General features: G+C 37.7%; 1 protein-coding gene across 6 annotated transcripts in view; it reads left to right on the top strand.

Annotated features, from left to right (window-relative positions):
- The first annotated feature begins 2,915 nt into the window (after positions 1-2,915).
- Positions 2,916-23,339, top strand: part of NFIB (nuclear factor I B) — a 273,344-nt gene continuing 252,920 nt past the window's right edge. For 3 of the 6 annotated variants that reach the window (XM_036737851.1, XM_036737852.1, XM_036737853.1), the window contains exons 1-2: positions 3,671-4,157; positions 10,304-10,835. In XM_036737851.1, coding sequence (XP_036593746.1) covers positions 4,128-4,157; positions 10,304-10,835 — 562 coding nt within the window. In that variant the 5' untranslated portion in view covers positions 3,671-4,127. Of the gene's footprint in view, positions 4,158-10,303; positions 10,836-23,339 lie in introns of all 6 variants that reach the window. The other 3 variants (XM_036737855.1, XM_036737854.1, XM_036737850.1) reach the window with 3 other exon arrangements.

Genomic DNA, 23,339 nt, shown 5'->3' with positions numbered 1-23,339 from the left:
TTTTTAAGATTTGGGTACAGATCCAAACATTCAAAAAAGATGTGTTCAAGGACACTAGTGAATTTATGCTAAGGGGAACGTCTTTTACGGTAAATTAACTCCACTTAAATTGAATATTTATTCAAAGGGAAATCCAGTAGTTAGGGCCAGCATCATCAGCTTTTTGGAGTATATGGGATTGCGGAAGAGAAATGCCTAATATAAAGGGATTCGGGATAAAGAGTGGGGTAGATGGGCTTTCGGATTTTTAAAAAATCACGGAGTAAAATTGATTCGAGCTAACCGTCATTGCTTCTCATTACTGTCATCAATATATGCCATCAGCGTCTTTATTACTTTAAAAAATGGCTAAAAGGAAATTAAAGTTGTTTGAACGCTTCATATACGATTTAGCACGCACTGTGGGCACTCAGCAGTGTATTCTCAAGGTTTACTGAAGGGTTAACTAGCTGGAGTTCTTGTAGTTTGCTCGAATTTACCTGTATAACAGGAGACCCCCACCCCTTCTCCCCGCCCCCCTTCCCACCCCCAGAGCCTTTCTTCTTTTGCCTCCTAAGTTTATGGGGACTGCAGCTGGTAGACTTGGCAAGCTCTCCTCATTAAGAGCCCTCTTTGAAAACGGGCTGTGTTTGAGCATTTCCCTAATGAGGACAGGACGGGGTTAAAAAGTGACCATTTCATGGTTGACTTGAACCTGCCTACTTTTCTTGATGTGTCGTTGTGAAATGCTTGATGTGAATAACTCCCACTTGGAAAAGGAAAAAGTCACTGGTTCCTTCAGGACAGCTTGGGGGGGGGGGGGGTAAGGCGGGGGAAGGGGAAGAATAATGGGGGCAAGAAATAGAAAGGCGGGGGGGGGGTACAGAAAAGGAAAAAAAAAGATTCCAAGTACCTAAAAAAGAGTAAAGTGAAAATGAGGCTGCGGCAGCGGCAATAGCAGCAAACGCATAGACTGTGGGCAGGGCTGCTCTCGGCTCTGTACTGCAGGGGCCAGTTGGGCAACGATCGCCCGGAGCTGGTCCAACTCCAGAGGCCCCCAGTTCCCTCCAGCCTCTAGTTAGGTTAAAAAACGTGGGTGGAGGAGGCACTTGCTCTCCTCCATTGTCTGAAATGCTCTCCCTCTTCTGCTTCTCCATCCTTCCGCGTTTTGAAAATTGCTTTTGGGTTGGGGAGGGGTGCAGCTGAGAGAAAGCAGGGCGTTCATGGCATAAGTACCTCCCGTGAAAATATCCTAAATAAAGTTCATTCACTCTATCTCTAGTGAGAATCGAGTCTTCCAGACTTAGGGGGTTGGGGTGGGGAAAGCTATTCTGGAAGATTGAAAACAGACCCCGTGAAAGGAAAAAGCTGCTACTGGGGTCGACGTTGCCTCCGGAGCTCGGGAGACACGCGCGCGCGCGCGCGCACACACATACATACAGTCTCTCTTTCTCTCACACACACTCACTCCACCCTGGGGCGCGAGGGGTAAAGGCTCCGAAGCCGCGCCGTTTCCCCCACCCTTCTTTGCTCCCCAGTAGGGAGGAGAATGGGGAGGGAGGGCTCTCTTCCGTAGGCGCCCCCGGCCCCCGGGGGTGGAGACTCGGTGTGAGCCTATGTAGTCGTGTGGAGGAGGAGAGGAGAGGGGGAGGGGAATGTGAAGGAGGAGGAGGAGGAGGAGGAGGAGGAGGAGGAGGAGGAGGCGGTGGCTCCGGGGCCCCGTCCTACGGCTTTGAGCGAGCAAGGCCACGTGCAAGGGGCACCCCGGGGGAGGGCGGCAAATCTCGGAGAACCGCTTCAGGCAGCTTCTCCTCCGTTACCCTGAGGCATTAGTCCCGGCCGAGGGAGACCCCGTGCACCCTCACCTCAGCGAAAATCCTTCTTTTCCTCGTCTTCTTTACTTCCTCCCTCTCCTGGACTCTTAAATGTGCACAGTTTATGGTGAAACACAGAGGAAGAGAAAAGGCGAGGGGACTTAACTATAGATACCAAGATGTGCCCCGTTTTCTGTACTCGCTCCCTCAGTCATTTTGAATCAAAGTTCCCTAATTCGTCCACCCGCAACACCACCCACCCACAGACTGTGTGATAGAACTAGTGATTTGGCGTCGGCATCTAAAAGCCGAGGGTTCAAATCCCGCCTCAGGCGCTATCTTCTCTGTGCCTCAGTTTCCGAATCGTTAAGAATAGGAGATTGTCTGCTAGGGCCTCTGAGGTCCCTTTTAACTACATGTATGATCCCTCCAGGCACATCCACTCTCCTTTCTGTTCTCCTAGTCTTTGCTGCCAAGTCTTCCCCATTCAGTCTATCAGCCCAACCACGAGACTGATCCCTAAACCCAAAGGTGCCAGAGTCAGCTACCTTGCACCATGTGTGTGTTAATTTTCCATTTCTTCCTCTCTGGGGCAGACAAGGCTTATTACCTCTCTCTCATCTCCTCCCTGCCGCACAAATCAGCGCAGTGAAACCAAAATACCCCGTACAGGGCGTGTGTGTCTGTGTGTGTGTGTGTGTGTGTGTGTGTGTGTGTGTGTGTGTGTGTGCTTGCGCGCGCGGCGATGTGGGAGAAGTGGAGATGGAGCAGAGGGTGTAAGATTTGGCAAAGAGGAAGAGAGCTGTTTGTAAAAAGTCGTGGTTCTGTATCAGAATGGGGGGAAGAGGAAGGGGGGGTAAGAAGGAGAGGGAGGGGGAAGGGGGAGATAGAGGGAGAGGGGGTAGAGAGGAGGGGGGGGGGAGAGAGAGAGAGAGAGAGAGAGAGAGAGAGAGAGAGAGAGAGGTGGGGGCGGGGGTGTGTGGAGAGGCTGGTGCAAAAGGAATGTGCGTTTGCAGGAGGAGGAGGAGTAAAGCGATGATTGTGTAATTAAATAATAAAACAATCCTTAAGTCTGATTTGGAGAGAGCTGGAGCGGGGTCCAGAGGGTGTAGCCGGTGAATTTTTCAACTTCCAAGTTTTGCACCAAAAGTGTGGGGGGTGGGGGAGTCCAGAGCAGAAAACGGAGTTAGAAGAGAGAAGAGAAGGATTTATCGTTTGGATTTTTCAAGAGATAATTTTTATTACAGTGGGCGTTGGGAAGCAAGCAGCCTCTTAGCATTGCTCCATAAGACACGGAGAGGAGAGAGTCTTGGAGTCCGGGGAGGCTGAAGAGGCGGCTGGGGCTGCGGCAGCTGAGGCGGCGGCGGCGGCGACGGCAGCAGCAGCAGTAGAGGCGGCTGGGACTGGAGTTGGGGCTGGGGCTGCGGCTGGGGCTGCGGCTGCGGCTGCGGCTGCTGCTGTGCGTGCGAAGGACAGACGCGAGATTGCGTGGTGCGAAGCATTTTCCGCCCTTGGGATACACGCACACACTTGCCCCCCTCCCCCTACCTCATACACTCGGTCTCCCTCTTTCCCTCCTCATCTCTAGCCCCCTTGCGCGCGCGCTCTATCCCACACGCGCGCACACACCCTCGCAAACGCACTTACACACACACACACATACACACACTTACACACACGACCTTCTCCTAGCAAAGTTTCGCCTCTGATCATTCCAGGATCTTCTTGCATTGCTCCGGACTATAACCTTGAACTTTCTCAGCCTGGCGAAACGTCCCTCTCCCCACCCGTCTTTCTCCTTTTCTTAAACGCAGCTCACCACAAGCAACCAACAAACAAAAACCAAACCCATTTTGTCCTTCCCGGGTCCCCAACAAAGACATCAAAAACAAACAAAAAAACAAAAAAAAAAAAAAAGAGAGAGAGAAAGAAAAGAAAAAAAAAAAGCAAGCCCTCAATCCCGGCCGAGACCCAGCTTGCAGGAGCAAGTACTACAGCAGCAGTGGCAGTGGCGGCGGCGGCGGCGGCGGCGGCGGCGGCGGCGGCAGCAGCAGCAACAGCAACCACCAACACTGCTACTGCGCAGCGACAGCCAGAGGGTTAAAAGTGTAGATTGGATTTCACCCCGGGAAATCTAGCTCACGAAGTGAACTTGAATCTTTGGCTATTTAAGGAGGACTGGGTTTGTTGTTAAGTTGTGGTGATCCAGGGCAGAGCCCCATCCTGATTGATCTCATCTTGAGTCTCAGATGACTGTAAAATGAATAGATGAAGTTATTGCTTCTGGAGGCTTTTCTTGGGGGATCTCCGGAAAGTGCGTTTTAAGGCGAAGTCATGATGTATTCGCCCATCTGTCTCACTCAGGTATAGATATACGAACGGTTTTGTTTTGTTTTGTATTGCGAACAACTAGCGGAGTTTAATTGAACGAACCAAAAACAAACAAAAAAAAAAGGTGAAAAGTTTAAAAAGTCATTTTTTTTTGGGTTTGGGTGGGAAAAGGGGAGGCCAGTTTTTCTAGGGTCCAAGTGCATCCTGGAGCTTAATCCCGGTAGGGAAACCGGCTTGTAAAAGAATTGAGATCCTTTAAGGGAGGAATTCCTAACCCCAAAGTAAAGAAAATGTGCACTTGCTCCTTGAAAGTGAAGGAAAGGCCACTTCTGCACAAATGTTGTTGAATTATGGTCTAAAATGTCAGATGGAGAAGGTGGTAAGGGGAATGGGAAGAATTGAAGGGAGAAAGTTTTAATTATCCAAGAAAGAACAGGGCTTGAAATGCAGAGACTAGAATTAATTTATTCTCTTTTAAACTGTCCTCTTCATTTTGGGCTCTAAATAATACAGGGAGTTTAGGGGACGTGGTTATTCTGTGTTCCTTAAGCTAACATTGACTAATGTAGTGTAGGATTCTTATTTAATCTGCTACCGATAATGGAAGGGAAGTTGATTATTTTCTTGCCTACTTTTGGAATCGGGAAGCCTTGACTGCACGTTGTACAAAAAGAAAATATTTTAAGTACCTTAGTCATAAAGACACCTTTAATTTGAACCTATGCAGTTGGCACTGATGGTTGTTTTGGGCCATAATAGCTAACATTTATTTCAACAACCTTTTCCATTTTGTGAATTTTGCGGGATTACAATGTATGCCTAAAGTAGTTTAGAAAAATGTAAGTAAGCTAGTTCTTGTTTGAAAATGTAAATATATGCCATATACAAAATCTTTCAGTTTGGGTTTAACATCTTTCTGACAATATCACAAAATAAAATACATATTTTATACTTTTTACCTCAGTTCCAGAATTTTAAACCAAGGTCATATGAAAAGTGACCCCACTGAAGTTGCTTTTAAATACCTGCAGGGCATTTGTCATTATTTCATTAAGAAGTAAATACTAATCCCATAGTCATCGATCACATTTTAAGCAGTACACCAAAACTCCAAAGCTGTGGGACAGTTTGCAGGAGTTTTAGTGTTGGCCCTTTTAGTAGAACATTTCATAAACTGTTAACTGTTAACCACTTGCTTTCACATTGGCATACAAACCAAATAGCTAAAGAAGTGAGCAAGTCTTTGGGTGTGTTAAATTAAAAAATCTAATATTATTATGATGCATTTGTGTAATGGACAAATGATTAAGATTTCAATTGTTTGACAATTAGAAGCCATTGTGATTCAAAAGGATTGAGGCATTCATAAATTGTGAATGAAGATGAAAACAATGATAAGGCTTATTCAGTGATTGGATACAGTCCTGTAGCTTTTTGGCTGACACATTTTTTATTGTTTATATTTTGTTTGGCATCTGAGTATGATTGACTTAGATATGGATATTTTCAGCAAGTAAACGTGTCTTTATTTTAACAAAACTGTGGAAAAGAGAGTTGCTGAACTATTTGTATTTTGAAAGTTGTACATAGGCTCTCTTCTTAAGTATCACCATGAAGCTCAAAGAGATACACCTTAGGTGTGTGAATTACCTTTGTTATAAACCATCATTAGTACTATTTTTTTAAACAAATAAATCCTTTTGGCGGTAAAATATTAACATTCCTTGGAACTTAAGCACATGGATGGTTATCTGACATATCGCAAGTAATACAAAATGAAATGCATTTTTGTATTTGCATCCTATGCATGCTTAAGAAATGCTGCATCATTCATCTTCACCTGCAAAGTGTTGGATAATTGGCGACATTCTGTATATTACTCATATTCATAACAGCTGCTTTACAGAAATTGTTACCAGGAGTTAGATTTCAAGATTCCCTGCAAAGGCTTATCAAAAGAATATTAGTTTACACTTAACCTCAATTTCTACAGAGGAAAAATTGTATAGTAATTTCTTGGCATAAAAGATATTTGAACATATAAAACATATATTTTTATATTCATGCAATTGTACAAGTACTTGCAGATATGTACTCTATAGTATACCTTTTGGATGGCTTGTTTTTTAGTTTTTAGAATAATATCTTCCATATTGCCTTAATAAATCTATTTTTAGGATTTAAGGATTATGTGATGAGAAACTATTTTTGGAGCTCCTGCTTAATAGAAGTCTTAAATGTTAAGAGGTGGCAAACATTAAAATGTTACAAAAGTTAGACTAAGTAACTGTTTTGGTTTTATTTCACTGTTTTGTGTTGATAGTGGTGCTGAATGTTTATATCAAAACATTTTCTAAGATTTATAAACACAAATTAGAGTAGATCACCTGATTGGTAAGAACTTTTAAAAAAGTGGCAGATTATTCAATAGTAGTAGGGTACCTGTGTTTTTAGAACCCATCTTAATTCTAAAGGCACCATTGTTAAAAGCTGATATTCAGTAGTTTGGTATGCTGCTTTATTGGTACTTCATACATGCCGAGAATATAAAGCAGACCTGTAAGGAAAAATACTGTATGGTCACATATGATTTAATGTTTGCTTGTTCTTATCATAAATAATATAAAACCTCCATAATGCACTGTTTTGTAGCAATGATATGATCCTATTATTCTTTTTCTTCATGTACTTTCAGGTTTTCCTGATACACTTTTTTATACTTTTTTTTTTACATAGCCGATCCTTCAGAACTGTATTGCCCCCCCCCCCCAAATTGTTCAAATTTTCTCTATCCTTTCTAGAAACCATTGTTTTCTCAAAGGCAAGAAAACTGATTTAGGAAAATGAAGAATGTTTCATTTTGAGTTTACAATGTGTGGCCTGCTTCTTTACTAAGTCTTTTAATTTGATAATGCATTTGGGGGTTAGAAAAAATGGGAATGGGAAAGATCAAAGGTTTTTTTTAAACCAAAACTGAGAAAAGGTGGCCTACTGACTTGAATTGTAAGAGTTAAAAGTTTATTTTATTCTTTGCTTATTTCAAAGTAACTCCCATTTTGGTTTAAAATGAGAATGCATTTTGTACACCTGATCCATCTAATGGGATATTTGAAAGTCTGTACTTTAATAAATCACTTGTGTATGTGTGAAGACAGCTACTTGTGATCCACATTCATGTCACATAAAATCATTAAAAAATATATTGCCTCTGACAATGTTACAAACCAATCAAATGGAGTAAATGGCATTTTAGTCATGTTAGTGGAGAAAGGTATATAACTAATAACAAGTCTCCATTTAGAATCATTTATGCTTCTTGTCAGGCAGTGTTTCATTTGAAAGGAATCCAGATAGACAATGAAGCTCTAAAAGATACTTAATAATACCTCTTTGAAGGCTGAGAAAGTTTGCCACCTCTGTGCTTATTTTTTTTTTCCAGTGGATGCTTTACAATCATTTTTGGCAGTGTCATTTTAAATGTTTTCAGAATTATTTTTGAAAGTTTGTGTTTTATGTATGTTTGTTAAGTAACATTCAGGAAATAGATGAATCTAAAATTTGGATCCTCTATGTTTGAAGTAGCTTATTAATTTTAATATTCATGAAAAGATTAATAGTATTATTCATACTTCAATATTTACACCAAAGTTCCTTTAGTCAAAACTGACTACTATCTCTGTATAGGAAAGTGAAATGTCGCTGAACATACCACTTAAGAACATAAGTATTTAAGTATTTCTGCAGTGCTTAATACCTGTTAAAATAACACTGCCTACTTTTAAGTGGGGCAAGAGTGCTATGTGGAAGAGGAAGTTTTTCCCCCAAACTCTAAAATTTCACAAGTTAAAAAAAATCAGAGATGATGTATTAATCATATCAATAAATCATATGCGAAGGTGAGATTTGTAGGGAGTAAGCTGTAAAGGAGCACACAAGTCTGAGTTTCCTTTAGAAGGCTTTCACTTAGCATATTTTTCTTAGGGGAATAAGAAAACTTTCTATAGTTCTAGTGAAAGCTAAAAGCATGGCATCAGAAAGTGTATGGAGATAGGGAGGTCTTATCATGGGCTGTGGTTGCTCAGAGCAGGGCTGCCTTCCCACACAAAGAACAGATTGTGGTTAACTCTTTCCATGTCCTAGTTTATGTGCTTGCATAGTAACTGAATTGTTCAAATCTCTGCTGGAAACTCCTGATCAGTTTAATGATTTCCTCTCTGGTACTTCATGATGCTTCATGCTGTAATGTAATCATCTGCATCCTGTATTATAAAATTTTGATTCCATTTTTCTTCTGTTATAGTAATGTTTTAAGGCAATATATGAAATATTTGATGACTACATTAATGATAGTGTATGTATTGTGTGTTGTGTTGGAGGAGTTCATACCAAAAAGTCTCAAGCTTTTTCAGCATCTAAATAGGCTAAGCTATTATTTAACCATGCTTTAGTAATGGATACTATTAATAAATCTTTTTTAAAGCTTGGTTGATTAGTTAATATGGAATTTCTAGGACACTTTCTTTGTCATAAAGTCATTGGCTGTACTTCCAGCATTTTTTACCTAATGGAATTAATCAGTCTGCTGATTAAACATAATTCATTCCACATTTGTCAGGGTAGCTAACATTAATCCATAAACTGTAACTGGGGATACAGTCACTTAGAGAAAGTCAGTTTGTGGTTTGGGTTGACAGTACAATCAATTTGACCAAGAATTGTTGAGAATGTCTTAAAAGTAAAACAGTCCTGGTAGATACTCTGCCACCAACTCAAGATGGAGATCTATGATCCTATTTGTTGTAAATTTTGAATTTTTACATCTGTATTTATAGTGGGGGGTTATAGGTTGTGAAGAGCTTTTCCAGAAGAGGTATACACGAATCAACCGAAGGCAGGAAGTAATGAAAAACTGAATAGTTTTCTATTCCTGCCACTATTCCCCCCTCACCCCCAATCTTCAATGAAGGTAGGAACAATGTAGAAATCTATAGACAATCCAGTGAATTATAAGCGATAGGCAGCTACATGTGCATACACACATGCAAATGTTTAAATATGGCAAAGGAATTGCATAGATTCTACAAAAGCAGTATTTGACCACTGGTGCACTCCTAATGTCACTCTGTCACGGTGTACAGAAACACAAAGAATGTTAAGTTTGTGCCAAGTTGCCATTTTTCATTGTTCACCTCAGATTGATTTTTAAGGGGTTTAGAATAATTGCCACACTCATGTGATCAGTTAACAAATTAACTGCCTCTGTGGGGCTTCATATTCTATAGAGGAATCTGCTGGAAGATCGTTAATGTAATTTTGGTTTTCAACTTTATAAACTTTTATTTCACAAAGTTGGTGGAGGAGGTGGGGGAGGATGTGAGAAGAGGGAGAACATGCAGTGCTTAAACTATGGAAACCTTTGGTTTGGGGCTTCTTTAATCCATGCTTTATCTTTTACCCACTTTCCCTTACTGTATTACCGGTTTCTGTAGTTACCACTACTGGAATGGGACTGTTTCAGTGTTGGAATGTTGGACGTTTGATAAGAAAATGGATCAAGTTTGATGGCGCATGCTCTCTGTGCCACCAGCAGTCTCTTGCTGAGAGCATGCTCCAAAAGCGGGAACTGTGTGGCATTACACTGAGCATGTATATGCTTTGTGTTTCTGTGCCACAGAGAAGAGAAATGAACTGTGGCATCATCGTTCCTGCCTTCTGAACAGCTCTCCTCAGATTTTCCAAAATCTTAGTGTGTCTTTTGTACAATGGTACTGCCTAGCATTAGTTGATCAGTCAAACATTTAAATATTAAATAGGATCAAAGCACTTTGGTCAAGCTTTTTTGAAGAATATATTCTGTATGGCATGGGTGGGGGTGGGGATGAGAGCAGGGGTACAAAATAAAACCTTCATTTGTTTAAAAAATTATTTATCCGCAAACTGTGGGGTGGGAGTAGGGAGGGGATAACTGTCACAGTACTTCCTTTTCTTTACCTCCTGTCTTATCATTTCAATAATTTTAAGTAATAAAAAGGAAATAATACAGATCTTCACACCTAAACCTACCTTTCTGTTGCTTTGTGTATTTAACTGGTAGGCAATTTGTACTTTTTTTTTATGAGTTTTTAAGATCAAACTGACTTTACTCTTCTTCTCTTCTGTCCCCCTCCCTTCTTCCACAGGATGAATTTCACCCATTCATCGAGGCACTTCTTCCACATGTCCGTGCAATTGCCTATACGTGGTTCAACCTGCAGGCTCGAAAACGCAAGTACTTTAAAAAACATGAGAAGCGAATGTCAAAGGATGAGGAAAGAGCAGTCAAAGATGAGCTTCTTAGTGAAAAGCCTGAAATCAAACAGAAGTGGGCATCTAGGCTTCTCGCCAAGCTGCGCAAAGACATCCGCCAAGAGTACCGGGAGGATTTCGTGCTCACCGTGACTGGGAAGAAGCACCCATGCTGTGTATTATCCAATCCCGACCAGAAGGGTAAGATTAGGAGAATCGACTGCCTGCGACAGGCTGACAAAGTCTGGCGTCTGGATCTAGTCATGGTGATCCTGTTCAAAGGCATCCCTTTGGAAAGTACGGATGGAGAACGGCTCATGAAATCCCCACATTGCACAAATCCAGCACTTTGCGTCCAGCCACATCATATAACAGTATCAGTTAAAGAGCTTGATTTGTTTTTGGCATACTACGTGCAGGAGCAAGGTAGGATCAGACTGTTGTTTCTTATATTAGTATGTCAAACACTGACAGGACAGTATAATGGAAGAATGACTTCCAAACATTCTTCTGTAGTGCCGTTTTCTCTTTCTTTCCCTATATACACACAGAACTCCTGGGTTGGACTAAAAAATCTCTAAGGTCTCCTCCAGCTCTAACATGGAATGTGTGTGTGTATGTCTGTGAAAACACACACATATAAACATATGCATACATATCAGATATATACTTGTGTGTGCATATATATATATGTATATATATATGTATGTATGTATGTATGTATGTGTATGTGTATAGGCTGCTGGTGATGTGTCCCTACAGATGTAGGTACAAGACATTTCATTAGAGTGCAGCTGTAACACATATATACTGATGTGAATAGTTGAACCCTAGGAAAGAAGAATATTGTTGAGTGTCTTTGAACTAGCAAATTTACTCGGAATCACAACAAAGTTTAATAATATTGCCCGTCTCGTTTGATTTTTTTCTTTCATATATTTTTGTAATAGCAGATTTTTTTCAGTCCTAGTAATATGTGTATTTATGCAGGCATAATCATATCCATACATATTAAAAAATCTTTACACCCTTCCCAGACTAGAATAAAGTAACTAAAATATGTTCTCTTAGACATACCTATTATAGCTCTGAGAAACAAAATTAAATTCTCACCATTACAGAAGGCTTAAGAGCTCTCGTAACAAAAGACAGATCCTATATAGGTCCAATAGCTTTTTAAGACTAAATGTTTCTACCAACACCTTCTTTTTGATTGTATAACCAACCACTCAGTGTTGGCTAAATGGATTACCACTCTTTTTTTTTTTATAAGGCGTGCTATAATAATTTCCCATAGTGACGTAGGACCATTTCCTTTTTAAAGGTATGTTCAAAGTTCAAAAAGTGTAAATTCATTGAGACTTTTTGAAGAATATGGGGATGGACTTCTAGTAGAGTTTAAAAAATACCCCAAAACAAACGGAAAACACATTGCATAGACTAGTTTAAAAGAAATCTTGAAAAAGAATGGAGACAAACATATACAATAAATCTATTCCTTAAAATTAGTAGGAATATATAGTGATATACATGTTCCTGAATAATTCACAAACAGGTGTGTATCACTTGGTATTTTTTTGAGTTTGCAAATACGTGTTCTTTATTTATGGTTTCTAATTTTCCTCGTACTGTACCATCTTTAAATAGGCAAGAGTGTTTCTTCTGCTCTTATTGTATGTATCAGGACACAGAAGTCATCATATCAGCAATCAATCTATGTTAAAATAGCATTTCCTTTTTAGCAGCATGCCTAAAGTGGACTAAAGTCGGGTCTGCCACAGATGGTGGACCAGTTCATAAGTTGGACTAGGTAACTAGGTGGTAGTTAAATTGTGGTAGTCAAATATGGCCTGCAGATAACCAGATGACATACTGCTATGTGATGCTCCTTATATAATTGAGATTTGAATGATAAATTATTATGAATTTTTTTCACATCTAAAATAAGTAAAATATCAACATTTTTCATTGGGCCTTTTAGGGGCATAGTAAGTTGCCTGCTCTTTATATCTCCTCACAAGTTTTGCTTGATATATTTTTAAAAGTTGCAATGCAAAAAAAATCACATTTAATTTCTGATCTCATCATAAGCAATAGTAATGAAGATGAAGTTATGGAATTTATTGCATCTTGTTTAAATATATAAAAAATTGTAACATCAAATCTCTCTTTTTTCCCTTTCCTCTTTCTCCCCCCCTCCCACTGACTATCATTTATAGCATTTTATTGTTTTGCAGTGACTCGAATATTTGAATATGGCTAAAGATGCTTTTGGTAAAAACATGGAGCAAAAATGGAACCATTTGCACACCTTAGGTTCACAACTAAAAGTATTAAACTATATAACATAGATTTTCATTGAGCTATACCAAACAATGGGTTACATATTAGTTGGATTAACTGAAAAGCGCATTTTAACATATCTTCCTGGAAGCAGTATAGCAAGTAAAGTTTTAAAAACCAGATCAAGCGACTTTTTAGTGCAGACAGAAGGTTCGCGTACACCTAAGTGCTACTCACATTTTCAGTTGCTTGAAGGCTATTCCTTGAAGTGTGTGTGTGTGTGTGTGTGTGTGTGTGTGTGTGTGTGTGTGTGCAGGCAGGCTGTTCGCTTGTTTTAGATGAACTGGCAATAAGAATTTATCCCTTGGATTTGGGAAGATAAGGTGAATAGGGTAAATACGTAAATGTTTTCTCCATTATACAACCAATGGGCATATTAAGTTTTAGGTAACCTCTAAGAAAATATCCCTGGAGAAAATATTGATTTTCTTTTGTTTTTTAAAAAACCCACCATCAGGCTATTTTTCATTATTTTACCCTGTGATTCTAATTTGTGTCTTTTCCTACCTTCCAGTGCATCTTCTGTTAACATCTGTTGGTTCTTTATTTGAAAAAGTCACATTATGATGCTTTTGTCTTTTTCCTTTTTTCAAAATTTGTATCTTTTTCTTTGTCAAGAGTAGGTTAATTATGTCATTTTGCAGTGCAATTGATTAAAGAAGCCAGGTTTTAAAAGATAAGCCTGTAGTCAATCAAAGCGCTGCATCTCTCACATAATGACTTTTTATTTCTCCTGTAAGTACATGAAAACCCACTTAACTATGTTTTATAAATCAGGTATAGAAATATAAAGAATAACCTGAAAGAAAAATCAGAAAAGAAAAATGTAATGTTTGAAATTGAATGAAGGGAGAAAATTACTTTTTTCCCTCTCTCTAAATGAGGAGAAAAACATGAGGAAGAATAGCTAGAGTGCCAATGATGGTTGCCAGTGGCACCAGGATTGGCATCAGACCCTCTTTGTTTAGCTTAGGATGCTTGTGATTTGTTAGTTGGCATCCGCATTGCAGTGCAGAGTAATGTTACAATATATTGACAATTTCCAGATTTGAAAATGTCAATAGTCCTCTTGGTTATTTATACAAGATCACATACTGCATCTTTTCAGGAAGAAGAAATAAGGACCAGCTTCTAATAAAGTTTCATCGTTGACCAACTTCATATGGCTTTCCTTTTCCCTCTTTCTTTCTTTCATTCTTTTTTTTTGTTTAGCCCTTGCTTCCCTTTTTTCATAGTAGCTGCAGCATCCTTTCTAGAACAGAGAAAAAGTTAGAAGGAGATTTGACATGAACTGTAAGCTGTGGCTATCGCTAGTGTGATTTGGGGAAGAAATTATGAAATTTTAAAAATTACTCATGGAGTCTAAGTTATTAAAGATTTCAGCACCAAATGACCACTGGGCAGTGTTGTTTTTTGAAAGTCCAAGCTCTTTCTTATTCAGCCTTTTTAAAAAAAAACATAATTTCCTCACTTTTGCTTTTTTAAAAAAAATTAGATTAGCAAAAGGTCACGTTCAATACAGCTATTGAAAAATTGCATTCTCTTCTCCCTGCCTATTGAGAGCATGTATCATTTGGGAAGAACTGCATACAAGTCCATAAAATCATTTATGGTATTTGATTGTGAGTGCTGCGCTTTTACTGTGTTCCGTTGCTAAAAGAACCGCCATTTTGTTTGTCAAGTGCCAGGAGAGGGAAAAAAAAGGCAGACAATGTGCTTGATGCCAATAATGGTTGCCAGTGGCACCGAGGTTGGCATCAGACCCTCTTTGTCTAGTTGCTGAATGCCTTTGATTCGTTGGTTGGCATCCGCATTGCAGTGGGCACATTGGAAAGTTTTTGACAATCAGAGAATGAAAGCTGCTGTACTTGTTTGCTGCAGCAAACCTTAGATAAAATAAATCCCTTCCTTTTCTAGATTTTTTTAGACTGCAGTAGATTGAAACAACTGTTCTAATCTTGTCTCTTCATTTTACTAACAGATTAAAGAGGGCCAATGTTTCTCATCTAGAGAATTCTTGTTCTCTATGCTGTCTTTGTTGCTATCTTACAGAAATTTTTCAAAAGGCAAATCTTTCCATATAAACCTCACTATAATATAGAGGCTGTACTGTGTAGGAAGAGCATCCTACCTTGAGAAATATTGTGGAGGACTAATAGACTACAGTGATGGGAAATGCATTAATTATTACTAAGCTTTTTTGTTTTCTCTCCCAGCACAGCATATTTCTTATATTAGTCATATTTCCCTTAGTTTCTACACTTTCCATTTTTATAATACTCTTGTGAAAGCTCCTTATGTTTCACTCTAATATCAGAAATTTGGGAGAGGTATTTTGCAGTGCAAATGTTCAAAGAAGAGACATATTTCCTAAATCTGATAGAATCCAGTCATCCCTGAATTTTTAAATTCTGCATCAGAATGCTCTTAAGATCCTAGCTATATAGTTCTGTTACCAGGAAAACCAACAAAAAGGCTGTCATTTTTGTTGGAGTTTCCTAGATAGTTAGCATTAATATTGCTTTCCGGTTAACCACTATTATCTCGTTAATTAATAAGAAGGATTAGCAGTTTTACCCAAAGGGCTGCACAGAAGGAAGTCTGGCCTATGTGAGCTACTGAATCGCCAGACTGTGTCCTGTCTGGGGGAGGGGGAGGTAGTAAGGGTGGAGAAAGGGGACAGAGTAGGCTCTGGGTTTTCATTAAGTAGGGAAGAGTTCTGCAAAAAAGTAATCTAGCTCACTGAGCTTGCTAGGAAGTTTATAGATCTCAAGAGATAGTGACTGTTATGTGTGCAGGTTGCATGAATGCAACAAAGCACTTTATACTCACTTAGACTAGCTGGTTGGATTGTACTTTGCCCTCTTATTAAACGTGTTTTCAAGTGCAGAAACTTCATCAGTGTTTGAACGTGTTCTAAAACTAAAGTTACCTTTAGCTATTTGGGGCACCTGAGGTTGTGGCTATGTTGTTGCATGTTGGCTGGCATTCTTTTTGAATGTTAAATTGCGTAATAATTTATATTGTTACATTGTGAATCATTGTTTTTAGAGGAAATTATAATAAATATCCTGTTTTGAAATATGAATGTTTCCATTTGCCACACATTGTTAGAGAATAAGTAACTATTAGAAAATCTTTTTCTTCCCTTCCCAAATTGGTTCTTGACTTGTGGACTAATTTGGGCATCCATTAGTATCCTCACAATAATTATTCTTATTCTTATTCGTAGGAATCCACTATATTTTTATTCATTAAAAATTGCTTGTTTTGTGACTATTTTAAAAAAATACTCTGCTACTTGGGAAAAATGAATCAGCCAGCCTAGTGTTAGTATGGTAGTTTTCCTCAGTGAAATGTTGAAATTAAAACATACATTTTGCCTGTTTTGTGTGATAGGAAGGCTATACGTGTTCATATGTGTGATTTAGGTGACCATAGTTAAGTTTTCCATTTATCGTCCTGTCCTCAGCTGAACTTCTTACACCAACAGTGTACATTTGTTTGTGCTCTAGCTTATGTCTGCTTCATAAGATAACGTTGTACTCTTATTGCCCTCCCTCTGTTCATGGATTTAATGAGACCTTCATAGGGAACATATAATTAAAGATAAGATATTTAGCAATTTCCTTACTGATAAGAAGAAAACAATGTCAAAGGGCCCAGAGGTTAGTTCTTTTCATGCCATGATATCCCATCCACATAATGAATTTACCAGACAGTTCAAGAGTTAAAATGCCAGGGCCAGTTGAGCAAGTTTGGCATCGGCACATTGATATGGCAAGCTAAACCCTTGTACTCGCTTTTCAAAGGGAGAATGAGAGAATACAGCTGATTCATTCTATTGTTATGGTTTTGAAATATTAAAAGTTATCTATGTAGATGCTTGGCACATGGTAGGCACTTCACATATGATTATTGAGAGATTGAACTGAAGACTGAAGGCAGCAAAGGTGGTTACTGTGTTAGCAGCACAAGGAAGACATTTCTCCTCCTCTAAATTTGTATGCACAGAAATAAAAATATTCACTTAGGTTATTCAGTGAACTTTGCACTGTGCCTGAATGTAGTTTAGTAAAATGACTCCACATGTGAAAGAATAGAAATCATGTGCATCCTTTGGGGCAGGATGGCTAATTTGGATGATTGGTTTATAAGCAAAGTAACTCACAGATAGGCTCAGTTGCTGTTTGTGTCTGAGGATTTAGGGAACCAACACACTTGTAGAGACCATTTATTATTAATAATTATACTTTTATGGTTCATTTCCTTAGATGTTCTATGTCTTAAAGTTTTATTTAAGAAGCCCAGATAATATGTTTTGCATATTGTGTGTATTACTGTTTTGCAGGATTTTCTCTATTCCTAAAGTAAGATATAGAATATGGAGAAAAAATGTCATATGGCAAATCACTGTTTAACCCTTAATAACTTACCTCATGGTTACCTTGATAGACTATTAAAAATTTGTTTTCAAGCACAGCTATAATTTAACAAAATCATTTTCTTTGGAATCTTGGGTTCTTATGCTAGATAGAGCAGGAAAACCAGAATTTTATTGACTAATTAGAATTGAATGTGGTCAGAATGTGGCCCAATTGGAGTCTTTGTCTGAATTCTTTGGAATAATTCAAAATTAAGATAAACTTTTAGTTTCTGACATCACAGTAGCTTCCAAAGTAGTCAAAGAAGGGCTATTATTTTAGTACACTCTCAAGATTTGCAAAGAGCCAAAGCAGGGTACAAAGTTTTTATTGCAACAAAATTCTTAACTTTACACAAGGATTGTGAAAATTATAGTATGCAAAAGAAAATGGGTTCCTTCTCAAGTAATCTTTTAGGTAAAAAGTTATTCTTTGGTTTGTGAAATCATAGTGAAGATATTGCAGAATTAAAACCATACACTTTGCAGTTTGAAGTTAATGAAAGTAGAATTTTCAGACACTTCAAATGATTTGCAGTATACATGCAATGTCAGAATGAATGAATGGACAGCTTGATTGTCAAAGCAGAGTTTTACAATTCTTCCCCCATCTCCACTCCTGCCCCTGTGGCAAATGAGTAATTTTAGAAATCTCAAGGACTGGTTGGTGGTTATGCTATCAGAAACTTGAGTTATTGCAGCAGCATGTCACAGTGCCAGCAGAGCAACACAAGAAACTTCCAAAGAATTAGATTCTCTTTTCTGTGGCAAGGTAGTATTTTTTTTAAAAAAATCTTATCTTTCTGAACTTAACTGTGTGCTGTGGTTAATTTAGCTGAATTCACTTGTCACAGTTTGGCATAAAGCAGGAATCATTAAAGTATAGAGGAATATATTGAAAACTAAATGAATGCAGTGAGGAATGTGTTTCTGTGATTAGCCAACATTAGCCTGAAAGTAACAGGATGCTAAATTTATGCAATTTTAGGGATTGAGGTTTTTTTAATTTTGGGGAGGGTTAGGGAGTGTTATTGTTTTATTCAGAAAAATTGGAAGAAACAACCACTAATTAATTGATGAGGTGGGGAAAACCTTGGAACCAAGTTGAAGGCAAAAGTATCCACAAAATTTGAATGAAGCAATAGAACTGTCGGGTGACATAAAGAAGCAGGAATATTTGTATGTGTACATATCATGTATGATAAACACACTTAGAGCTACATAGCCCCTCCACTTATGATGATAGTTTAAACAGGACAGCATTGATGAATCACAGACAAATTAAAGAACTCTGAATAAGTACAATATAATTGAAAATATGGGGTGATGGATGAAGTCATTTTGTTAACTGAGAGTTGCCTGGAGGTTGTGTATTTTCAGACTCCCAATTTAAGGCAGTTCAGAGCATGTAGCAAGTTTCTGATGAAGCACCAATCAGTAGAAAGTGGGATTTGTTTAAACAAGTGAAAAATAAAATAAGAATTGCAGATTAGGAAAAAATTCTTTAATGCTAAATATACGCAGTTTAAAAAGGCAAGTTAGCTTCAGTCCCAACACTGAGAGATTTTAGTACTTACCTAAGTGATTTTTCAAATTTATGCACATTAAAAAATCAGGCATTAAAAGGTAGTTATTTAGCAAACAACAACAAATGCAATGTGACAGACCAATATTCTGATGAATGAAATTAAAGGTTTTTGAAAACACTTGAGTTTATAATCTTTGAAAAAAAATATGTGTATGGATGTTTTTGCACAATTAAGCACCCTGTTAGCAAGGAAGCCTAGAGCCCAGTATGAAAATATCATGCACACGAAGATTGGAAGAAAGAATTATTGATAATAGAGTGCATTGCATAATTTATGTATACGGGGGATTACTATCTTTGCCCATTGTAATGATACAAGTGTATCAACGTGCAGGATGTACCCCAGTATCTAGGAGTCAAAACTGTGAAAAATGTTCCTACTTAGGTCAACTTGTATTTTATTATTCTGACATCTGCAGTTTCTGGATGGATTACCTTAAATTTGCTATGCCATGTTAAAAGCCTTGTTTTATGAGGTCTGTCTCAGCTTCTGGCCTTAGTGTCAAGAACCCTGCAACTTGTCTTGTTAGGTTTAATTGACCAAAGCTGATGTGTTAAAACAATTCATTTGTGCTGTAACTTATGCCCAGGCAAAGTTGCTACCTGAATCCCTTGACCTTGACTTGTCTGGGTCATGAAATGGCTGCAAGCCATTTGACCTTTCCATTGTTTAGTAATGTCACTGTTTCCTCTTATTCTTTTATGGTAATGACTGACAAAAAGGCCCCAACCCGACTTTACACCCCAGTGGATTCAAGGCGTCCCTCTGGAGTAGTTGTGTCTTCTGTTTGACATGGTCTAGCTGTAGTAGGGGTTTTCTTTTGTTTCTCGACAGTGATGGGGACAAATTGGCAGCCCTCCTTGGTATTTGAGGTGGGGGAGAAAGGTTTTCTGGCTTTTAGGATACTGATTTATTTTTCTGCTTCTAGTTTATTTTTGATCTTTTTAATAGCACACATAATAATTTTTTCTTTCTTAAAAAAAGTACAATTTCCAAATTCTGGGTTCTGAAATTTCACTTTTTACATTTTTTGGTTTGCTCCATTAGGATTTTCACTATTTTCAGCCGATTCATGGAGATAATATCCCATGTGATGATATTCATGTGCTAAAATGATCATTTTACTTATATTTTTGGTTTTAAAATGTAATTCTTAAAAAAGTTGGTTTTAAAATTTCACACAGTATTTGGAAGTCCTATTTACTTCTGAATGTTAATGTTGGAGACAGAATGGAAGAAAATGAGAATAAGCTGAAACTTTAAATGTTACACCACAAAGGTTTTTTTTTAATACAGCTTTTATTAGTTAAATGAATTTCTTTTTGGTTTAGTAAAGGATCATGAGCAAAAGTGATGTCATATTCTGTGAACAGGTTAGATACAGATATTCATTTTGCTAAATGTCAAGAAAAATAATAACTCACCATCCAAGAAACAAAAGAATGGATTTCTTGTTGAATATTTCACATGTGAAATACACAATTTTGCTTTGAGTTGTGTCTTCTAAGAAAATGAAATACTATGTTGAAAATATTGAAGTGCCTTAAAGCAAATGTTAAAACTTTGATATTTTTAATCCTTCTTTTAAAAGATGCCAAATATGATTTTGTAGCCTATGGTTTCCCCTATGTTTGCCAGATTAAATATTGAAAATCCAAGCTGTTATGTTTTATTTTAAAATTATTGGAGAAAAATGTTGAAGTTAGGATGTGTAATTCATATAAGTTCATGCCATATACTGTTTACACCTATGTGAATACTTGACAGATGGAAGACATAATGAAATAGTAGACACTTTTGACTCCTTGACTTTAGCCTCTTTCACTCCTCTATATTATATCTGTAAACTATAGATTTCAATGTTTGCCATCTCTGATCTTCCCACAGACATCCATGTTAAAGACTAAGAAATTTCAGTATTTAACAGATAGAGCTACCTCTTGATTCCATCTTAGGATGGGGATAGGTAAAGTGTAGATAAATGAATTTTGTGGATAATATCCAAACATCATTTTGCTCAATAGATTTAGCTTCCTTCTCCCTTTGTCCCACCCATAAAACTTATCAGAAGGTTAAATCAAGTAGATAAATTGATTGATTTGAATTCAGGGCCTCTGTTTCCAGCCCCACACGTTGATAGCCTTAGTTGAAATGTGTTATATAAGCTTATGGTAAGGTGTGGTCTTTGTGGCCCTGTCAATGGTAGGGGATGGGAATCATTTAGAGTAGTAAACTCAGGTGTACATACCATACTAAATGCATAGATTCTAGTCTGAGAATTGTTGCGCTTCTCTCTGATGGGAAGAAGTATATGGATTTTATCATAGGCATTTTCCAAGTTGCTCAAAGACCTTTGAGGAATGGGATGGAGTTAAAAAAAAACTTTTGAGTTAAAATGCTTGCAGAAATTTGTCCTATTTCCTCAGTTGTTTGAAGCATTTTAAAATGTCTTATCCTTCAGGGCTGGGATTTAGGGTGCTGGTGGTAAGTACTGGCAACAGGAAAGCTAAGTACATGGGGCAGTGAATTAGGACATAGTGCACAAATCTGTTCTATGAAGGAGTAAGAGTACCTTAGTGATGGGTAGAAGGAAAGCATCAGAGAGGGAGCAGAGGATTGGCATGATGAGCCTTTGGATAGGTTAATATTCCCTGTTCTGAAAACTCAGGTGACAAGAAATACATTTTCAAAGCAACACAACTGTCAGTATTCCTGTATAGGGGTGATCTAAGGCTATAAACTGTTCTATCTAGGAATATGCAGTTTAAAAAATGTGTACAGTTTGGGAAATTTTTTTATTCCAGGTTGGTGTCCAAGAATAATTTCCTCTGATCATTCTATAAATCTCTGAAAGGAAGAAGGAAAAGTATTGTAATGGATTTAAAAAAACCCTTAATTAGTGTGGAATGAATGCTGTCACTCAAGCATATGTTTATGATTCATAGCACTCATACCAGCACTCTAATAAAAGTATAAGACTTTTGCTAAAGAAAAATTTAACTGGCAATATTTGGGAGGAATAAGCTTATGTTTTAGATTTGGTTGGATAATAACTGTGATGATGCAATGGGTTGGATTTAAAAGATGAGGAGACTGTTCATTTTTATAGACTCATGTAGCCCTAAGAGTGGCTCTTCTTTTAAAAAGATCCCTAGTTGGGTCAAAATCTCTCAAAACATTATTTAATCAATGATGTGAGTGATTTGTACATTATCTTATAAATAACTTTTCCTCCTTAAATTATGTCTTCCTTTCCCTTTTTTTAATGATATGAAGAAAATGAAATACATGAACACCAGAGGAAAAAGTTAAATGTATCCAAATTATTTTACCTAGAATAAACACAAATGGGACTGGTTTTTAGTACTCTAATAATCATGGCAGCTAAAGTTAATAATAATAAAAATTCCTGGTTCTATAGTATTTTCTTTGCAGTAAACAAAATAAGTAGTACAAATATTATTTCTATTTTGCAGAGAGGGGAGCTGAGGTACCAGTTAAGTCACTTGTCCAGAGTCAAATAGCTAGTTAGTTTGTGTCAGAGCTGTAATTTGAACTGAAATCCCTCCTGACTTTGTCTAGCCCTTTCCCCACCAGACAGAGCACCCAGAAAATGAGACCAAGATGATAGGTTAGATCCCTTCATAGACCATTTACCTTCAGGTTACTTTATGGCTACGGATTTTGCCATTTACCCAAAGCCTTAAAATGCAATATGTTTCATTACATTTGAGCTCAGAATGTCAGTGGTTTAGCATAAATCCATCACTACTGCTACTGAAACAGCTCAAAGAGGGCATCACTTTAGCATCATCTTCATATATTAAACAAATTAACAGTTGATCAGGTTCTAATGTGGTTTGGTACTAGGGACAGAGACTGGACCTCTGATTTCCTTGTTATAAGGAACTCTAAGATAAAGAAACTTCCTCTCTCTGTGCTGTTTGACACCATCTCTGCAACCTTTAATTTTAGGGGTTATCCAGAGCACTGGGAAGTTACGCCCAAGGTCACATGTCTGGTACATTTCAGAGGTAGGACTTAAACCCAGGTTTTCATTCACTAGGCCATACTGCTGCTAAGCTACTACTATCCAAGAGTTAATAGTAAAAGTTAGCCCATTATTTGTTTATTAGTTAATGAATCACTGAGATGAGCAGAAAAATAGAACTAGAAAGTCCATTAAGTTTTTTGGCTCATGGCATATAATTTAAAGTAGTGTGCATATCTATATTTATATATCTTGATCTTTTTTGAAAGTACTTTTGAAGTTGAATGGATCCTTTTTTTTACTAATATGAGATATTTTTATTATGCATTACAGAACCTATAGAATCAATTAATTTTTAAATCCTTAAGTATATATTGAGATTCAAAATTTAATGCAATTAATGGCAACCAACTTAAAACGTAACTTAAAGCCTCTAAGAATAACATAAAAACCATTGCTGCTGAGACTTCAAAGGAATGATTTTTGCTCTTTCTAATGCAAATGAAAAATGTTTACTTAAATGCACACTTGAAAATTTTTTGGTATAAACATCAAGTGGAGCACATACGTGTATGTGCTTGCTA

Source organism: Trichosurus vulpecula, chromosome 9 (assembly GCF_011100635.1).
Source record: "Trichosurus vulpecula isolate mTriVul1 chromosome 9, mTriVul1.pri, whole genome shotgun sequence".
NCBI classification, from domain to species: domain Eukaryota; kingdom Metazoa; phylum Chordata; class Mammalia; order Diprotodontia; family Phalangeridae; genus Trichosurus; species Trichosurus vulpecula.
Note: the sequence above shows the minus strand (reverse complement) of the source record. Positions and strands in the feature narration are given on the sequence as shown.